This window comes from Gadus macrocephalus, chromosome 4 (assembly GCF_031168955.1).
Source record: "Gadus macrocephalus chromosome 4, ASM3116895v1".
In the NCBI taxonomy this organism is placed as follows: Eukaryota; Metazoa; Chordata; class Actinopteri; order Gadiformes; family Gadidae; genus Gadus; species Gadus macrocephalus.
The window spans coordinates 7,635,971-7,654,794 of record NC_082385.1 but is presented as its reverse complement, the minus strand read 5'-3'; the positions used below and the strand labels follow the sequence as shown (position 1 = coordinate 7,654,794).

General features: G+C 42.7%; 1 protein-coding gene across 1 annotated transcript; it reads left to right on the top strand.

Annotated features, from left to right (window-relative positions):
- The first annotated feature begins 1,384 nt into the window (after positions 1 to 1,384).
- map3k1 (mitogen-activated protein kinase kinase kinase 1, E3 ubiquitin protein ligase) lies at positions 1,385 to 18,705 on the top strand. Its single transcript, XM_060049800.1, has 20 exons — positions 1,385 to 2,000; positions 5,037 to 5,187; positions 6,734 to 6,946; positions 7,674 to 7,874; positions 8,252 to 8,368; positions 8,645 to 8,784; positions 8,903 to 9,024; positions 9,397 to 9,478; positions 9,838 to 10,018; positions 10,123 to 10,389; positions 10,510 to 10,631; positions 10,893 to 10,984; positions 11,465 to 11,660; positions 11,785 to 12,931; positions 13,264 to 13,416; positions 13,624 to 13,786; positions 14,624 to 14,755; positions 14,946 to 15,088; positions 15,525 to 15,656; positions 15,772 to 18,705. Exons 1-20 carry the CDS (start codon positions 1,522 to 1,524, stop codon positions 15,919 to 15,921), a joined length of 4,383 nt encoding a protein of 1,460 aa, XP_059905783.1. The 5' UTR covers positions 1,385 to 1,521; the 3' UTR covers positions 15,922 to 18,705.
- Positions 18,706 to 18,824: the final 119 nt, after the last annotated feature.

Sequence of the window (18,824 nt, the reverse complement as noted above, 5' to 3'; positions counted from 1 at the left end):
AACTAGGATGGTAAAAGGAGAACAACAAACAGGAACTAAGAGCAACCGATCAATGATTGTGCAGAATATAAGAAATGAAAACTCACTGGTGGATACAAGACAAATTCATGCTATGTCAACATACTGTACAATCTGACAAAGAACACATGGATGGGGCCAAGTTAAATAGACAAGGGAACACATACAGGTGAACATATTTAACTTATTAACACTGTACTAATGACATTTGATTATACAGTATGTGTCATGTTATTTATTATAAATAAATTATTTTTTTATGATAAATAAAGGCCCAGTTACTTTCAAAGTTAATCTCCTTGACACATTTTTTGTCTCGTAACATCCACAACTTAAATCTCTCTCGTCCTTGCAACAAGTTGTGTCAGAAGTTGAGTAACAGCCAGGTGTTTGTTAGGCCAGTGTCACATTCAGACCAATGGATGATCGCAGTACATAGGATGGATGAGGAGGTCAGCACTAGACAGAATCATATACCAGTGGGAGGACCTGTAGGTGGACATAAAGACCAAACACTTTGTTTATGCCACAAGTTTGAGCCACATCCTGAAGGAGTGGGAAAAAAGGCCTCTTGTTTGATTTTCACTCAACACTTACCACAGCTTGATTGGCTAGCCTGCTTGGCCCAGAATGAGACGGCCCAAGGAACTGGCATGGTACTTAAGAGAACAAAAAAACAGCCGATAAAAATAACCGATCAATGATTGGGCAGAAAACAAGAAATGAAAAGTAGAACTCGCTGGTGGAGACAAGATGAGGAGCATTTCATAGTGTCATGAATATGATGAGTATGTCTGAGAGAAAAGACAAGATCATATGCATATTAATGTTAATAATCTAAAATAGATATATGTATTCAACATTATAGGCTGTATCAATGTTCTAGCAATACTTACCAATGGGGAAAAATGCATGTAGAAGTCAAATTGTATTGAAAATGAATAAATAAAACAAAGGAAGACAGTGTATTCAGTTATTGACATCATTTATAATTAGTTGTATCATCATATAATGCCATAATGGCTTTGTGTTATAGGATATAATTTGGTGTTTCACACATATTTCTCATATTTTTCCATTTTGGGTCATGTGGGCCTCAAATTAAATTGATGAGAATTCTTTATGATTTATCCTATGTTTTCTTTCTTGGGATAGTTTCCATCTACTGTTCCATCATCAGGATTCATGTTAAAATAAAGTTAAAAGTTCCCCTTTATTGTGGATTGATCATTTTCTATCCATTTCCTGTTGCCTCCTACACAGTTGACTAACGTATAACATTCCATGATTTCCAAATGAACAACCATACGAATGATGAGTTATGAATCACACCATAGTAGCCGTGCAACTTTGCCACTCTCCTGCTGAACATGAAGCTGAAAATGTTTGGCCGGAAGTGCTTTGTTGTTATTGCTAGAGTTACAGCGCTCCTTCCTGCACTCCCCCTTCACACAAAAACACGGATCCTACAGCCATGATCCAACGCTGACTACGGGATAGAAAATGGCGACGGCGGCGAGCCGTACATCGTCACCGGGTATACTGGACGAAACTACCGCCGTAAACTCTGGAATCAGTGCTCAGGGAAACTCAAGTAACACTGATGTCCACAGTAGTTTGAACAAGTCGAATTCGTGCCATGGGGAACTTTCACACTGGAGGCGCCGAGACATATCTAAAGTCAGGAGTGAGGCGCTCAGTGCCTCAGAGTCGCTGGAGAGGCTTCCGATAACATCGCAGCAACGCAGTCACGTTTTGTCAAGCTCCTCGCCGGATTTAAAGCAGTTCCGAAAGTCAAACGTTTGCCATCTCAACGACTATACAGAGCAATGCATTCCTCCGACGCTTTTAACGGACTCCAAATGTAGACTTTCAGACGCAGAGAAAAAGTCCAAAACTTCCGTAGTTCACTGCGGTGAGCAGTACGGGCTGTTTGACGCGACTTCGGGATTGTCACTGGAAGTTAACGCCACGCAAAACAGGTAACGGTAACGTTTTGCAAAGTGACCGCTCGAATTCCCTGTGCGATAATTGATGAAAACGTTGTCATGTGTAATTCATGCGTTTCTTTGCATTGCCTTTGACAGGGTATAAGCCTGGCGACGATCCAAACAGTAGTCTGTAATGCAACGGTCTGGAGCTATAAACGACTTAGTAGTTTATGGTCACGGACGGTGCCTTGCCTTTTCGATAAATGCAAAAGGTGGTTGAACTTGCCAACTGGGTGCTCAGAGGATTTCAGCCTCTTTCACAGTGATTTAAATTAAAGTTAAAAAAAATGTAAATGGCCATTGCTAAAGATGGGATCATGTCCCATGGAGCCAAACACCTTGAGGAACAATCTTAGTATGTCGCTTTACGTATGACTTTAAAATGGTTTACAATTAAATCTGTCGATTGTGTTGACATGGTCAGTTATTCTGTATATCATATGTACTGGCAGTGGCAGTGTTTGGTTAAAAGATAGTTGCATGAAGGCGCCTGCATGTCAAAGGCCTTGGGCTATGAGAATTCACAATATGTATAGCATTTATGTAAATTGAAATCCACATGCCTTGCACACCTTTCTAACTTGTCGGGTATGATGGACACATTATTTTGCTGATGTTAAATAGGATCGACTTGAATTTGCCTACTTTTCAATAACTTTACTCAATTACTATTAAGTTGTTATTAACAAGTTGTTTGTGGCGACTAAGTCTGTAGACCTGTGTGTTCCACGGTATAATATATTACATGCATTTTGACTTCAGCTGATAACAATGCATTGTACATTTTCATATATTTTTAGGTATGCTTTTTAAAATAATATAAGGCTCTCAAACGTTCGATTTCTGTGGTTTTGCAACTCAAATATCTTGTCTTTTTATTTGAACGCAACACTCAGTCTATTGTCAGTTTTCCTTTAGTTTATGATGCACTACCTATTATTTTAACGGTTTCAACCAACACCGGTTGTTTTTTCTGAGGAGAACTCAGCCCATTCTGTCACAATGTGTTATTTTAGGACTTTTGTTTTGGAATGTTGGTCGGCTATTTGCCCTGTTACATTTTGATTGACACTCCTTATTGAAAACACAAAGCCTGGGTCTTTGTGTGGGTCAAAGTGTTCCATGCCAGGGATGGAAATAAAAGTAAGGTTAAATGTTGAATTATTTTGACTTAGATTGTAAGTATTAAAGGAAGGCTAGAACAGTTTTCTTAGTGATTATTTTTTAAATCTATAATAGCTATGCAGTACATTTCTGTCATGGTTGGAATACTTTTGGGATGTGATATCTTTTTTTTGAGTTTGGGGGCAAACACACCCTTGCAGGGAGACAATGTTGCCAGAAAAATTGATAATGTTCAGTTTCAACTGGTAGTTGGCTTTCAACTAAACTCTTTGATGGTTTTGAACTGAAATTATAGGCCTCGAATCATTGTGTAATCCCTTGGTGCATGTTGGATAAGTACCTTTCTTTTGCCAGCCATGTTTAGATTTGCACAGGGCTGTAAATGGCACTATAGGCTTCTATAGTTTAGGGGTCAGTGAATTGTCTTTGCCCACCACAGCTCTTGGTGTGAACCTAGAAAGTAAGGTATCTCTGTTGTCCTAGCTCGCCGCTGTAAACTTGCCACAGCTTGTGTTTCAGTATTATGTATCTAACCTGCATATCGATGATTGATGGGCTCTATTGTAACATGAGATTTTGAGCTTAGCAGCTTAATGGAAGTAGTTCTCGTGACACCAGCGCCGCCGCCCTTCAGCTGGGGCTCGAACCGGAACCCCAGGGTTGGAAGACGAAGGACGGAGTAGTGTTGTGCTAATTAACAATGATGGATATATCGTCTGATCAAGATTGTTATGAGGAATCGGCATCTTTCACCCAAGAGGTTCCTGCCTCGATGTGAAAACAGAGGTATGCCATGCATTCAAGGGAGTATCACGATTCTTGGCCTCCGCTACTTGCATCGCCCCGTTGACTCAACCAGCGAGTTTCTTTTTAAATTCAGAAACAACAATGTAATCTGAGAGGAAGCGAGTTCATGGTACCGTGCTCCAGAGTGCACTGCAAGTGCATTTTCCTATAGTCAATTATAATAAATTCTAATGAACTACCGTCTGTTGTGTTCAGCCACATTCTTTTAGTTCTAATAAAGTTTTGTGAGGTCCCTTCCTGCTCCCGTCCCTCCTTCCAACATCTTTCTTATACGTGTGTTAATTCAATTAATTTTCTCGTTTCATGTTTCCAAATTGAATAGAGAACACAAATCCTAGTATAATAAACTGGGATTTAAAAGCATTGCATCCATTGACAAAGATATTGCCACCCAGGTAGATCAGATGTGTCATGAGACACATTTTAGTTGCATATATTTATAACTAAAATGTGTCTCTGGTTGCAAACCCTCTTCTTTCATCTTTATACTACTTGTACTCTCTTTGGAGCCGCTGTCCCCTGCAGCAGGGATTGTGTAAGGAGGAAACCTGATTTTGGGAGTGCCTGACCATGAGAACGGGTGTGTGCGCAGCTACCATTGACTGGGGCACACTCTTTGCTTACGTGGAGGTTTGAATTTGACCTCCTGCCTGCTGGCTTCTTCATGTCCCACCTGCACAAGAAACAATGCGCCTTTGTCTTGGATCATGGCAATTTGGGATAGCTGTTACTTGAGATGTGTGGGGGTGGCCACAATACAACCTTTTATTCAGACTGAAGGCAGACATGTTGTCGTCTACTCTAACCGCCAAACGAGAGCGAATCCTTGGATGACAAAACAGAAAAATGAAAAGATTATAGTTATTTTGTCTCATCCACGATACAATGTAATGAAGTCTATCAACTTTAAAGGTAACAATATATCATTGGTGTTATAAATGCAGACGATTACAATGAAGCCCATGCATACAATAAATAGTTTTATTTTAATCTGAAATGAATGATCCCGACGTTAATCAGGTTAAAACATAGCAGTAATCTTTCTTTAGTACAGCGAGTTCTCTCTGTAATGCTGGTCTTTCTTGTGGTTTTAAGCTATGATATGGCGACGAAGCTGACCCCAAGGGGACTGCAGAAGATCGAGGACCGGCCGGAAGAGCGGATGATCCGGGAGAAACTCAAAGCCACATGCATGCCCACCTGGAAGCATGAGTGGCTGGAGAGACGCAACCGCAAAGGCCCAGTGGTATGGAAGAATCATACGACCGTACACAGAAAAATACAAACGCCTTTATAAGGGTTTCCCACCGAAACAAGTTTAGTGGAGGGGCAAATGCTTCAGAGAGAGAGGCGAGTTATAGCGTAGGGCTATACTCTATTATTGGAAGAGCCGAATCATTGTTCGGTGTCGACTCAAATTCGCTCAGTCAAACATTGTGGGTTTATATATAGGCTGCTCTAGGCAAGATTTTAGAGCTGGCAAGAGAGCAGACGCAATGTTTTGAAAAGAAAAAATGACTCCATCCCTTCCTAAGTTTCTCTGCGTTTAAGAAGTGTTGCATTCCCCAAACCAATCCGAAAAGGGATGCCCTGATTGGTCAGAAATTGGACAGGGGCAGTCTAAAAGATAAATTGTCTCATACAGCAAAGTCAACTTGAAACGGATATTCTTATATTTCCTACACTAATGCTAGCCTGGGTATACCCATGCTGCCTTGCGCGCAATTTCATTTCGCGCTGCTAGGCAGCCTGGATTCCATGGATCCGATATTCGCCTGAGATGGGGAACCAATCACAGAATGGGGAGGGACGGCAAGACGATGACGACGTCTATGCGACGCACCCATCGTCTTCTTCCCATGGACCTATTAAAGAAAGGACAGCGGACTAAAACATGGCCGCCCATTCATTCCTCTGAAAACTGCTCAATGGTACAGGGCAACACCACTTGTATTGGAGTGAACGGAGATATCTACTTCCGGAACTCCATGAACTGACGGACCCGTCCACAGCCCGCTAAAACAGCTGCAATACCAGGCTTGGCCGCTGAGCACTGGTGGATTGCGGAAGTATGCACAGCTTTGGGCCTGCTTCTTCCTCATCGAATTTCTGTAGCTCTACATACGTCATCTGGTATAATTGATACGATTGGCTATGAGCTACGTACAGAGTCAGACTCGTATGATAGACATTCGTAGCGCCCAATGAACGGCTCTGGGCAATCGTAAACCACGCCTCAAATACGAGAAAATGAATGTGTGGTTCCCAGACCTCTTCTCAATGTAGATTGAGATAAGGTCTGGCTGTAGCCAGGCTACACTTATGCCTGATGGACGACACATTTTAACAAAGGACATCGATCTTACCTACAGCACATTCTAATAGGCCTGAATCCACTGCATTAGTCTGCTATGAACCATGGGTAACCTAAAGTAATAATAATTGTGTTATTGTATGTTTAAGCTAATGATACAGCTACAACTAAAAACTTTGAAGGGGCAACCAAAACGGTTAATAAAATAAGTCAAAAACGAGATGTGCACGTTTATTATATATGCCAATTTTTTATTTCATGGATGTATTTAAATTAGCCTACAATTTACTATATTAACCTATTTTATAGTATATAAGGCTATTGATATAATTCAAATGTTTGGCATACTCATTTTGTTAAACGTCAGTCTTAACATCCAGCGTATCACCCAATGTGTTCAACCATTGCTGACCTCCAGTTTGTGCTACAGCATCGAGTTGACCTGTGGTCTGTTGTCCCTCCCTTTTGGTCTGCTCAGATAGTGAAGCCGATTCCCCTGAGATTAACGGAGAGGGACGCCGGGCCCCAGGGCCCTGACGCCGGGTCTGAGGGCCCGTCGGGCTCCTCCTCCTCCCAGAGTGGCAGCCGTTGTAGTCCTACCCCGGGCTCGGCCCCCCAGTGGTCCTCTTCCAAGGGCCCCCGGAGGCCAGACTCGCCTGGGATGCGTAGGAGGAGGGCCTCTCCAATACCCGTAAGTGGCATCCTTATGGAGATGTGTAATGTGTTTCCCCCAGCACTGTGTTGTTAAGGCCTTAACAACAATAGGGCCCCGCCTTGACTACCAATGTATATAAAAAAAAAAAAAAAAAAGTTTTTTTATAATTCTTTTTAATTATTATGCATTAACAAAGTAGAAAACTCTCGTAGGGAAAGAAAACATACTTCCATCAGGTGTAAAAAAATAAAGATCAATAATGCATCGGTAATACTGGTCACAACAATGGTCGTGCCATAAAGCTTTTTGAATTGAATTGAAACGGAGATCCCCCCCCCCTCCCCCCAACCCCCCTGCTCCTTGACCACCTTGACGAAGACATTTACTGGGGGAAACATTGAACTCAATATGAAGTTTTGGAAAGGACACTACATTTTAGTATAAACCCTATTTAAATCGGATATGATAATATCTAGTATCCTTATTCAGCTCCCTAAGTTACTGAAAAATGTATTATATTATATAGTATCCTTTTTGTAAGTGTGTCCTTTTAACAAGAGTAGCATTTATTAACTTCCATTAACTTATATATTTCCCAATTCTGAACGGTGCCAAGTGCCTGAAGCATTTAAAGTATCACAAACGCCATGTGGGGAGTGGGGTGTGACTCAACCTCCCAAGAGCCCACCGCCGTTGCTTGCGTCATCATCACTTTGTGCCCGATGCTCATTAGCTTCATGCTGGCTCTCTTGTTGCCGTGCAGTTTCAAAGTGGCCGAGTCACCCCCCCACGGAGAGCCCCGTCCCCCGACGGCTTCTCTCCCTACAGTCCTGAGGAGACGAGTCGGCGCGTGAACAAGGTCATGAGGGCCCGTCTCTACCTGCTCCAGCAGATAGGACCCAACTCGTTTCTCATTGGTGGAGACAGCCCCGACAACAAGTACCGTGTTTTCATTGGCCCACAGGTAGGGTATGCTGCAGCAACAGAATCACCCGTGGCAACAAATTAATATTTTATGTTGAATGTTATACATTGAAATTAATATTCGTTCTAGGTTTGCGTTTTTTTTTAAGTGCATCAATTAACATTTGCTGCTTGTGTTGTACATAATGGAAACCTCGACAGCCTTGGCATTCTATCAAATTGTAGTCTGACTTGTTAATAGATGACATCCATTGTTCATTCAACTGAATCTGAGAGTCCAAAGGATGTCTTTATTGTGATTACATCACATCACAACAGAAACTCAATCTAGGCTCGTGTTCTTCCAAAATGTTGATTTGGTAGCTGGGTTTAGTTTTGGTCCATTTGAATGAAGCAACACATGACCTCTCTTTGCAGACTTGTAGCTGTGTCCGAGGAGCCTTCTGCATCCACGTCCTGTTCGTCATGCTCAGGGTTTTTCAGCTGGAGCACTCCGACCCCCTGCTCTGGAGAAAGACGCTCAGGAACTTTGAGGTAACCAGGATATAATACAAGATGATGATTCATCATTCTTAGATATTATTTTTGTGTCTTGAGTTGCACTGAATTGTGTGTCAAAAAAAGAAAAGCCAAACCTATACCTTTTTTACTAGTAAGTAGTCAACGGTAAAGGCAGAATTCTGTTTCATTCAACCAATTATTTTGGCACAAAATACATATCTATTACAGTGCCTGTTTCCCATTCAGTTGTCCTATTTTATTTAGAGAATTCTAAGAGTTATGCCTTTTTTTTGTTTCAATGCCATCTAGGTGGAGAGCTTGTTTCAGAAGTATCACAACCGGAGAAGCTCCCGGATCGAGGCCCTGTCTCGCAGCACCACCCAAAAGACGGTGTCAAACTCCCCCAGCACAAGTACATCAGGCATTCCCATCCCCACTAACGAAAACGGGTTAGTCCACACACACACACACACACTCGCACTCACAGACACACACGCACACACGCTCTCATTCGGTTTTAATTGATGTCGGTGTGTATTTACGACCATACATGCTCTCTCCCACCAGTTTGAAGAATGAGGAGGAGCAGATGTGTCCCATTTGCCTGTTGGACATGCTGGATGAGGAGAGTCTAACGGTGTGTGTGGAGGGCTGCAGGAACAAACTTCACCACCATTGCATGTCCATTTGTAAGTTGGTCCATCGATTTTTGAATCTCGCCTTCAATGAACAGTCTAACCGATAGATGTCATTATGCACTATTACTGTATGCGTAACAAGAAAAAGGCAATCCCGACGAATGTAGATATTGTTAATGCTGTCGTTAACAACCATTAGCACAAGGGCTGTATATTCACACCAATGCTGTTGCGGTTTTGCTAACGGGGTAGGGGAAAGGTTTGCATCTTGCATCAGAAGAAGAAAGAGAGAGCAATAGTATTCACGATACGTTAAACCCCCCCCCCCCACCATCATCCCATTTCATTGTTCATAGTTCCATCTTAGAGTCTGAGTTTGTCATTGTAATTGTATTATTCTCAACAAGCTGTTGTATCACCCAGGGGCTGAGGAATGTCGGAGAAACCAAGAAAGCCTAATCTGCCCGCTGTGTAGAGCCAAGTGGAAGTCTCACGATTTTTGCAGGTAATTTAGATTGTTGTTATTTTGATATCAAATTAGTTCACTTCACTATCAGTATGTTTACTTGCACGCACTTCAAAAGGTTTCAGTGGGAACCTGGTTACCCTGACCTGTACAATCAAATACATAAACAAGAGCATGTTCTGAGATTCGAACTGTTCAGAATGAGCAGTGCATGTTAAAGCACTCGCTGTCGAGTTTTGTACGAAACTGCAGCAAATCATCTCAAGCATGTGAAGCACAAGATCAAATGAATGAGTCACGAACACTGCACTCAATTGGACTGTATAAAACCATTAACCCGGTGTCTGATGCTCAATGGATCAAATGACTGCTACTGACTTTGTGGTGTCATCCCTCAGCCTTGAGTCCTCAGTGTCTAGCGAGGCTTCCTCAGGCCATAAACATTCCCAACCGCCATCATCCTCCTTTCAAAATGTCCACCCTGGGGCTTCCTCACAAGAAGGGCCGTTCAGCCTTCCCAACTACACCGCTCAACAGATACCTCAGTCATACAAAGAGCTGGCTGAGCCATGGATTAAGGTGAGCACATTTCCCCTCTCATTCTTCCTCTTTAGTATGATCACTTAATAGCGTGGGTAGAAATGTAAACTTGTCTTTACATCAGAGTATTGAATCCCTCACAGGTGTTCGGGAAGGAGCTTGTGGAGTACCTGTTCTCCCGAAACTGGAACATCCGGGAGATGGCCCTCCGAAGCCTCACCCGGGACGTCAGTCGGGCGCTGGTCCTGGCCCACGCCGAGCGCCCTCCCGGGGCGGTGCAGGGAGCCACGGCGACCAGGATGGGCCACGGTCCCACTCCGATGTCGCGAGACGTGGTGCTGAGGTCCTGCTGCAGTGTCCTGTCGATGGTGTGCGCCGACCCCGTCTACAAAGTCTATGTGGCTGCCGTGGTGAGGCGTCACTCATAAACCTCCCTTCAGTTTCTTTTGCTCTTTCCCCATAAACGTTAAATAATGGTAATACATTTTGCGTTCATTCAGAATACTAAACAATGCCTCACCTGTCCATAGAAAACCTTGAGGGCTATGCTGGTGCACACCCCGTGCCATTCGGTCTCTGAATGTGCGAGCCTACAGCAGCTTCTCCAGCCCGTCATGGAGACCATCCTGGTGAAGTGTGCAGATGCCAACAGGTACAGTATTCTACTGTGGCTCCTACGGTTTTGAGTGCCCGACCCTGCAAGATTAAAGATCTTGCAGGGTCGGGCTGACATTGCTCACTGCATGTAGAGAAGCAATGGAATGCACCGAGGAGTATGAAAGAGACTGTTGGGTCTCTCCCTGACTTTAATACATGGATTTACATTTTCCTCTTTAATGAGCAGTAAATCAACGTTCCAAAGTAAAATGTGCAGTTAAAAAACAAATGCTTTTTCCCCTTTTTGTGCTTTTAGTCGTACCAGTCAGCTGTCAGTATCCACTCTTCTTGAATTGTGCAAGGGCCAAGCTGGAGAGTTGGCCACGGGAAGAGAAATCTCCAAAGCAGGTAGATACGAAGATACTTTTTAGATTCATCTGGTTGATTTCTAATTGCGACACAATTCATGAGGGGTGTTGCCTGGTTGCAGCCCTTGAATCGTTTTTTTTTAATTTTTTTTATGTTCTGTGATTCAGGGTCTGTTGTCGGTTATTTGATTGATACTAGGCTCGGCTTCAATTTTGCCATTGAAGCCGCAAAAAAAAAGCCTTTGAGCAGAGCGCAACGTCTATTAGGAAACTGTTATCCAGTTAGGGATTGGTTAAGGTCGACGCAACCATGCCAGGTCTCTGCAAATGGGTCAGACGGAAGAATACGTATAAAGTGAAACAAATCAAATTGCATGAAAAAAATGGAAATTTATGATACTCTTGAATGTCATATGAACCTACATAGCCTATTTCCGTTTCTGTGCATTTATCTGTCCATGTTGACATTTCAACATGATCAACAACCTGACCCGCTTAACATCCATCGTTCCGTTTGCAGGTTCCGTCGGTGTTGGCGGGGTGGACTTTGTGCTGAACTGCATCATGAGGATTCAGACGGAGGCTAATAACTGGCAAGGCCTCCTGGGACGCTTGAACCTGATTGAAAGGCTCTTGTTGGAGTTCCCAGCTGATTTCTATCCACACATCATCTCCGGAGGAACGTCCTCCAAGCAGTCTCAAAACATTGTTGAGCGGTAAGTACTTTCAGGCCTAGTTTATATTCACAGGTAATACGTGACACCGTCCAAGCCTAACGAGTAAGAGGGGTCAAACGTACAGCAGGAATGACTTGTGTACTTCCTCTTGATCTCTATCCAGGTACCAGAAGCTGCTCCCTTTGCTCAGTTTTGCCCTAAAATCCATCGATAACTCACACGCAATGGTCGGGAAAATGTCCCGCCGTGTATTCCTGAGCGCGGCACGAATGGTGACCCACGTGCCACAAGTCTTCATCAAGCTCCTGGACATGCTCAGTGTCACCAGCTCCACCCACAACGCCCGCATGCGCTGCCGCCTTTTGGCGATGGCAGAGGAAATGGACATCTTGGATCAAATTAACATTGACCCTCAGAGCGTGGACAGAATGAGCCTGGGACAGGAGCAGGCCGGTGGCGCTCTCTTTAAACCCTCTGCACTACAGAACAAACTCGACGTCTCCATGACCGGACACACTCTCGTTGGCAAGGTGGGAGAATGTCACGAGGAGACCATCACGGAGAAACTAGCTGCCACGTCTCTCAGCGGATATCACAACAAGCTCTCCATCGCCACCATTGGTGGATTCCAAGCCGGGAACCAAAAGCCTTCAGCTCAGATGGGAAACAGTCTCCAAGACCACCGTCTGAACGGCCTTACCTCGAATCCCACGTGTCCTCTTTCTTTAAGTTCCACGTCTCAAGCCCCCTTGTCCTACTTTAGTCCCAGCAAGTTCCCCGCCGCGCTCCCTCCTTCCAGCCAGCTTTATAAACCAAAGTGCTCCCACGCGGGCTCCGCCTCTTCCGTGCACAAGGCCTGCCCGGCACCCCCTGTCTCGTGTAAAGACGAGACAGAGCTGGTTCTGCACTGCGCCGACCAGCACACCGACACCCTCGGGACGAGGAGCGTCAACAACACCGTCGTCATGAACGAGGATGTGTGTTTCATTCCGGTTCAGGAGGACCTCTGTCCCTCGGACACCGTGGTGGACCTCCACACGTCCTTGAAGGACGTCCTCGGTTTTGATCTGCCGATGTCGGGGGACGCGCTCCGCTCGGGGTCGACGGTCTTTGCTCCGGTGCAGCGAGACAAGCAGGACTCGAACACGTACGGTGACCACGTGTCCGAGAGTCAGAAGTGCAAGGCGAAGATCGAGGCGGAGGAAGAGGAGGCCTTGACCTTGGTGATGGAGATGTCGAAATCCCAAGACGCCCTGCCCATCATTCCTCAGCTTCAAGTTGAAAAGGACGGCGACATCATCATCATGCAGGTACTACATTTGAGTGGACTTCTTTGCCCAGATCAATACCTCACATGGCCATATTATGTGAGGCTCACGAGTCTTTTTAAATGAAAGAAGTGAGTAGAATTAAGGGTTATCTAGCGGTAAACACACGCAATTATATAAACCTATAAAGGAACCGCATCATATTGACTTGAAACATGGCTATACGGTGCTGTTGCAGAAGATGCCACGATTTTTGGAAGTACCTACTGGAACCTGACAATACAGGCCAGTACAAGCCACCGTAGTTGGCCACTATACGCATATACAAATATGAAATATTCTAACACTGTATGGCACATATCCTCTGTCTTTAGACCCCAGGGACTCTGACTGGCCATACCAAAGCAAAGCAACCCTACAAAGAGGGCAATGAGTGGATCAAGGGTCAGCAGATTGGCCTGGGGGCCTTCTCATCCTGCTACCAGGCCCAAGACGTCGACACTGGCACCCTCATGGCGGTTAAACAGGTGAGGTCCTTCCCTCCTCGAACATGTTCTGTTCCCTTTGAAGTTTGTTGAATGCTAAAAGAAAATCAAATTTTCTCTGCAATGGCGTTGACGTTTGTGACTTTGTAATGAGCCATGAATCCTCCCATATTAGTTCTTATTCACCCGGTGGACCGCTTCAATGTTTTGGGGGATAATAGAGCTGTTGTTTTCCTTCCCCTTTCCTAGGTGACCTACGTGCGGAACACGTCCTCTGAGCAGGAGGAGGTGGTGGGGATCTTGAGGGAGGAGATCAGAATGATGGGCCATCTGAACCACTCAAACATCATCCGTATGCTGGGCGCCACCTGTGAGAGGAACAACTACAACCTCTTCGTGGAGTGGATGGCCGGTAAGCTCGCCGCAAGACACGTCTTCTTTTATAATGAGATGAAATGGGTTTCACAGTATACTGCGAGGTATACTGCAATGTGTTTATGCAGAAAAAACAAGAAAATGGGTCTGAACGTGTTTTTTTTATTTTATTTTTTATATGACTTTATGTTGGTTGACATGAATGCTCTTTCCTCCAACATGTATATCATAGGTACCCCCTACTGCACCGACCCCAAAATGTAATTGTCATGGGAGAAATACTGTGCAAAAATACTGACCATAAAAAGATGTTATGCTTTAGAGAAATAAATGACACATTATGATCCTGTGGGAGGAGGTATTAGCTCATGAGTGGCTTCAGACTAAATGTAGGCAGCATCAAGAGAAAACGAGTGACTTGAGAATAGAAGGTAGCCTATATATTTGATTGTTTTATTCGGATCCATAGTATAATGTAACCCAGACTATGGGATGGCAACACCTTGCAGACAGAAGAATATATTTGCGCTAACATTCATGCATGCATTAATGCCATTTCCTGTCATTTTATATTGTTATAGCATTTTACGAGGCTATTTCTGTTGGAATGCTGCCTTGCCCTACTGGAATCACACCAAAACCTCTCTGCGCCCACGCACAATAATATTTGTAGGGAAACAAGGTTATAAATATGTGTATGTTTATAAAAGCGCAACTACTAAACGTATCAGAATGCCGTAAACTGAATGCAGTAAACTAGAACAAAGCAAAGACCCCATGCCCATTTTTAGAAGGTGTTTAGTTGGAGACAAAGCTGGCATAAGACCAAGATGAAAAGAAGGAACCGGTGTTGATTCTGTGCATGTGTGAACAGGGGGAAGCGTGTCTCACCTGCTGAACAAGTACGGAGCCTTCAAGGAGACTGTGGTCATCAACTACACAGAACAGCTGCTCCAAGGCCTTGCATACCTCCACGAAAACCAGATCATTCACCGCGACATCAAAGGTAAGGCAGATGGACCGAATCTAGCCCACTATAGTCAAAACCAATGGACCCAAGCACAGTCAGGCATACCAACCAAAATGTTGTAATGTTGTTCAGATCAAGGCTAAACCCATTGATGGATGGATGGATATCTACAGCTATATGTAGTCTATTTCCAGAGCCTAACGTGTTGCTCACGGTTTTTGACCAGGGGCCAACCTGCTCATCGACAGCACTGGGCAGAGGCTGCGGGTGGCCGATTTTGGAGCGGCTGCCCGCCTTGCATCCAAGGGGACAGGGGCGGGGGAGTTTCAAGGCCAGCTGCTGGGAACCATTGCCTTCATGGCTCCTGAGGTACCGTTTACCTGTGGTTTTGCAAACCAAACTCATCAGCAATGTTTAGTATCTGCACCTAGCTGCAACAATAGACCCATTCTAATGATTGATGTTCATTCTGTTAAGAGGTAATTGTTAAAAACATCAAACAGTAAGTCTTGATTGGTCATTCACTTCCTCAAAGAAAAACATATTTTTATTTTGTTTTAAAACGAAATCTGTACTGTTGGCATAAAGGTGTCCAACTGCTGTCGCACACAGCCCCTTTTGACGTCACAATATTACGTGACTGCGATCTGAAGGTTGTACTGTTTAACAATCTTTCTTTCGTGCCGTTGTGTCGTGTCGATGAGGTCTTGCTCACGCCCTGCGGTCGTCCGAGGCGCGTGCTTAATGCGTTTGGCTCCGAGTGCGACCGCGGGCCCTAACGTCGGTCTGGGTGTCTGTTCTGAAGGTGCTCCGGGGGCAGCAGTACGGCCGCAGCTGCGACGTGTGGAGCGCCGGCTGCGCCATCATCGAGATGTCCTGCGCCAAGCCCCCCTGGAACGCAGAGAAACACTCCAACCACCTGGCACTCATATTCAAGGTACCGTGGTGGCTAGACCCGCCTAGGCACTATGAGGATGCATTCAGTGGCTGATTCAACACCGTATTGGGATTTGAATGGTTGAGTTAATGCGTCGTAATGACGTGTTTTTCAGATCGCCAGTGCGACCACCGCCCCGTCGATCCCACCCCAGCTCTCCCCGGGGTTGAGAGACGTCACTCTGCGCTGTCTGGAACTGAAGCCCTCTGACAGACCGGGCTCCAGGGAACTGCTCAAACATCCCATATTCCGGAGAAACTGGTAGCACCCTTCTAACACATTTCAACTGGACATTTACACGGCACATCGTTATCGCTCTAGGTTAGATTTGTTCAACGGGCCTTTGGTCAACACAAGTTTTAAGGTGCAACTAAAAAAAAAAAGTCTATTTTTGGAGGTTTCAAATAAGATGTTATTGAAACATTGTGCCTACTGTTAGGTGTGCAGTTTTGGTAAACTGTAGGTGGTTGTTACAATAATTGGAGTACAAATTTGTCTATTTTCATAAATATTTTATATAAATCCTAGTTTTATTTTTGGTAGATACTGGAGAATGCGCAAGATTGTAATTAAATGCATTATCAAGTCTAGAAACCATAGTTTGCGCTTCATAGATGAATTGAGGCATCCTTATGGGGTAGCTTTATGATTACACAAACACACACACATATTTCCTTCTGTGTGTAAATCAGTTATTTGTCAATGAATGAATTGTATGCAATCATTTATACTTTAAATGCATTCAATATGCAAATAGACAGAACTGAAACCACTTCACATATTAAGTTGTCAAACGAGAGACAAAGTTTTTTTTTTTTTTTTCAATGTTGAGCCATCTGTCTTTAACTGGTACTGTTTGGCCAGAGTTTTAAGCTTTTTTTTTTTCCTCAAACTTTTCCGTTATTGTTTGCCTTGCTACCGTGGTAACATTGTAGTAACCAAGAAGAACTGTTAAGGAAACCATATATGTGGCAAACATTAGGATGCTGCCCACAGGTGACTGTTGGGCACGTTGAAGCCAAATGTATACATATGTATTCTTATAAATGTACTCTTAGTGTTTGAGGTAGAGAACTCTGTTTCAAGCAGACTTATCTGGCTGTGCCTGTATACTCTATAATCCTTAAGTTCCTCATAAATCTATTGTATTGGTGCTTTATGCTGATAAAATGTGATGCTTCATTCTAATATGTTTTATTAAGAGTCTATTTTTCATTTAGTATTATTTGCAAGAGGCGTATAAAAAAAATTATACAATATTTTAATCGGGGAAAAGGATTTTCTTAACTTATTTCTAGTTCTTGATGCTGTCAATCATTACAGCATCCACGAAACACTACTGAGACATGAGTGATAGCAAAGATACAAATCTATATATTTTTTTTCCTACAAATTATAAAATATCTTTAATTTTCTTCCATACACTTATGTGGCGTAATGTGTGATTGTTTTTTGTGTAAATATTTTGGATGTGTTGGATACCTAGCATAACTTCTAACGGTAAGATTCCTACCGGGGATACTCACTGAGGTTGGATTAAAGTTAATATCGTACCTTTTGAATTGAGAGAATCACGGGTATGTAGAACATATGGATAATAAATATAATTTTGACTGGACGATCCTCTTGAATTGGATTTAAGAGTATTCCATACTTGTATGAACTATAACATTTTTTAATTAGGATTTGGAATATGTGGATGTCATGGTTTTACTTGCATTCCACTCTTATTACAATCAGACTTTCAATATATAGTATGTGTCTCCATTTATTTGCGTGATGCCTTTCTATTTTTTATTTGAAGTTTGCAAACTTTAAAAAAACATTTCAAATAAAACACAAGATGGCGCCTAGCACAGGTTATGCAACTTGTATTTCTGCACAAATCTATGCGAGAAGATTTTACTTGTCATAGTTTGTGTGGAAAATGAACCCACAAATATCTTTAGTTTGTTAGAGATGAACTGGAAAAGAAATGTCAAGTATTATTTACATTTTTTTGATCATTACTCGTATGTAAAACCTCAACGTGTTTTCTAAAACTCCTTTCTCCGTTGCTTTCAGTCAAATTGCTTGTCCATGGTTGTTTTTATTATTAATATTCTATTCCTAAATGTGATGCATTTCTGGGTCATTTTTGACCCGAGCTAGATTGTATTGAGAAAAAAAATCATTCAACTACTGGACTACCATTGTGTGGTATTTTTTTATATTAAACATATTGTTGTTTTTTTTAATTGGTTTTGACTACCTCAGGTTTCATATAAAGTCTACCAAAGTTCTTTGTCACTTCAATTGCTTTCATGTATGTTCAAACATGTGTGTGGGGTATTTTGTTTAAAATATTTACCATTTATTAATACACTAACAACTGTATTTTTGTCGTTGTTTGGACACGTTATATCTTTGATGGGAGACACCAAATGAATGGGACCCTGTATAGACAACTTAATTTTTTTGTTTAATATGAATGTTTTTAAAGTGCCCATAACAGTTTCATGAAGGGGGAAGTACGTACTGAAAAGCAAGTCCGTCACAACAAAATATGTCTTATGCCACTGAAATTTCTTTCATCTCATCTTTTGAGAATGAGTTCTATGAATTGGCATCGCCACTGGCCAGTGAGTTTGCCAGTGCAAAAATAACCTATAACATTAGATAAGGCAGAGAGGCATTAAAATGTTGCAAAAAAGTAATCGTTATTACTATTTCCATTTTATAGCTATTCCTTTTATTGTAGGACATTTGTCTAGTCCATAATTTTTCTGGTGCAGGTAAAGCTGGCAAAGGCAATTTCCTGTGATTTTGATCTCATGTGATGTGATGTAATGACAAATACATATTTATAATTGTGTTAATTAGTTTAATATGGTTTTAGTTACACCATCGTTTCCTTAACAAATATACACATGGTTTACCCCACTTTAGGGAAGATACCACTGTAATAGAACCAAACACTTTTACTGTTCTGTCTTCAGTTACTATGTTATGGTTTTAGTCCAAAAAATGTGTATTGCCATGTATTCAATAAATATTTTATAGAACCATTCCCCCATTGGCTTTGTGTTTTTTGCTTATGCTTGATCAATCCAAACATTATCGAAGACCTAATTTGTTAGGAATTACAATGGTCACACTTGCAACAGATTTACAGTAATTATAAATAAG

What these genes read in the sequence shown, in the direction of transcription:
- map3k1 (XM_060049800.1), top strand. Translation starts at nt 1,522, where the DNA reads ATGGCGACGGCGGCGAGCCGTACATCGTCACCGGGTATACTGGACGAA. An exon ending in GGAGGGCCTCTCCAATACCC is followed by an intron (nt 6,947 to 7,673) that starts GTAAGTGGCATC and finishes GTTGCCGTGCAG; the next exon opens with TTTCAAAGTGGCCGAGTCAC. An exon ending in AAGTGTGCAGATGCCAACAG is followed by an intron (nt 10,632 to 10,892) that starts GTACAGTATTCT and finishes TTGTGCTTTTAG; the next exon opens with TCGTACCAGTCAGCTGTCAG.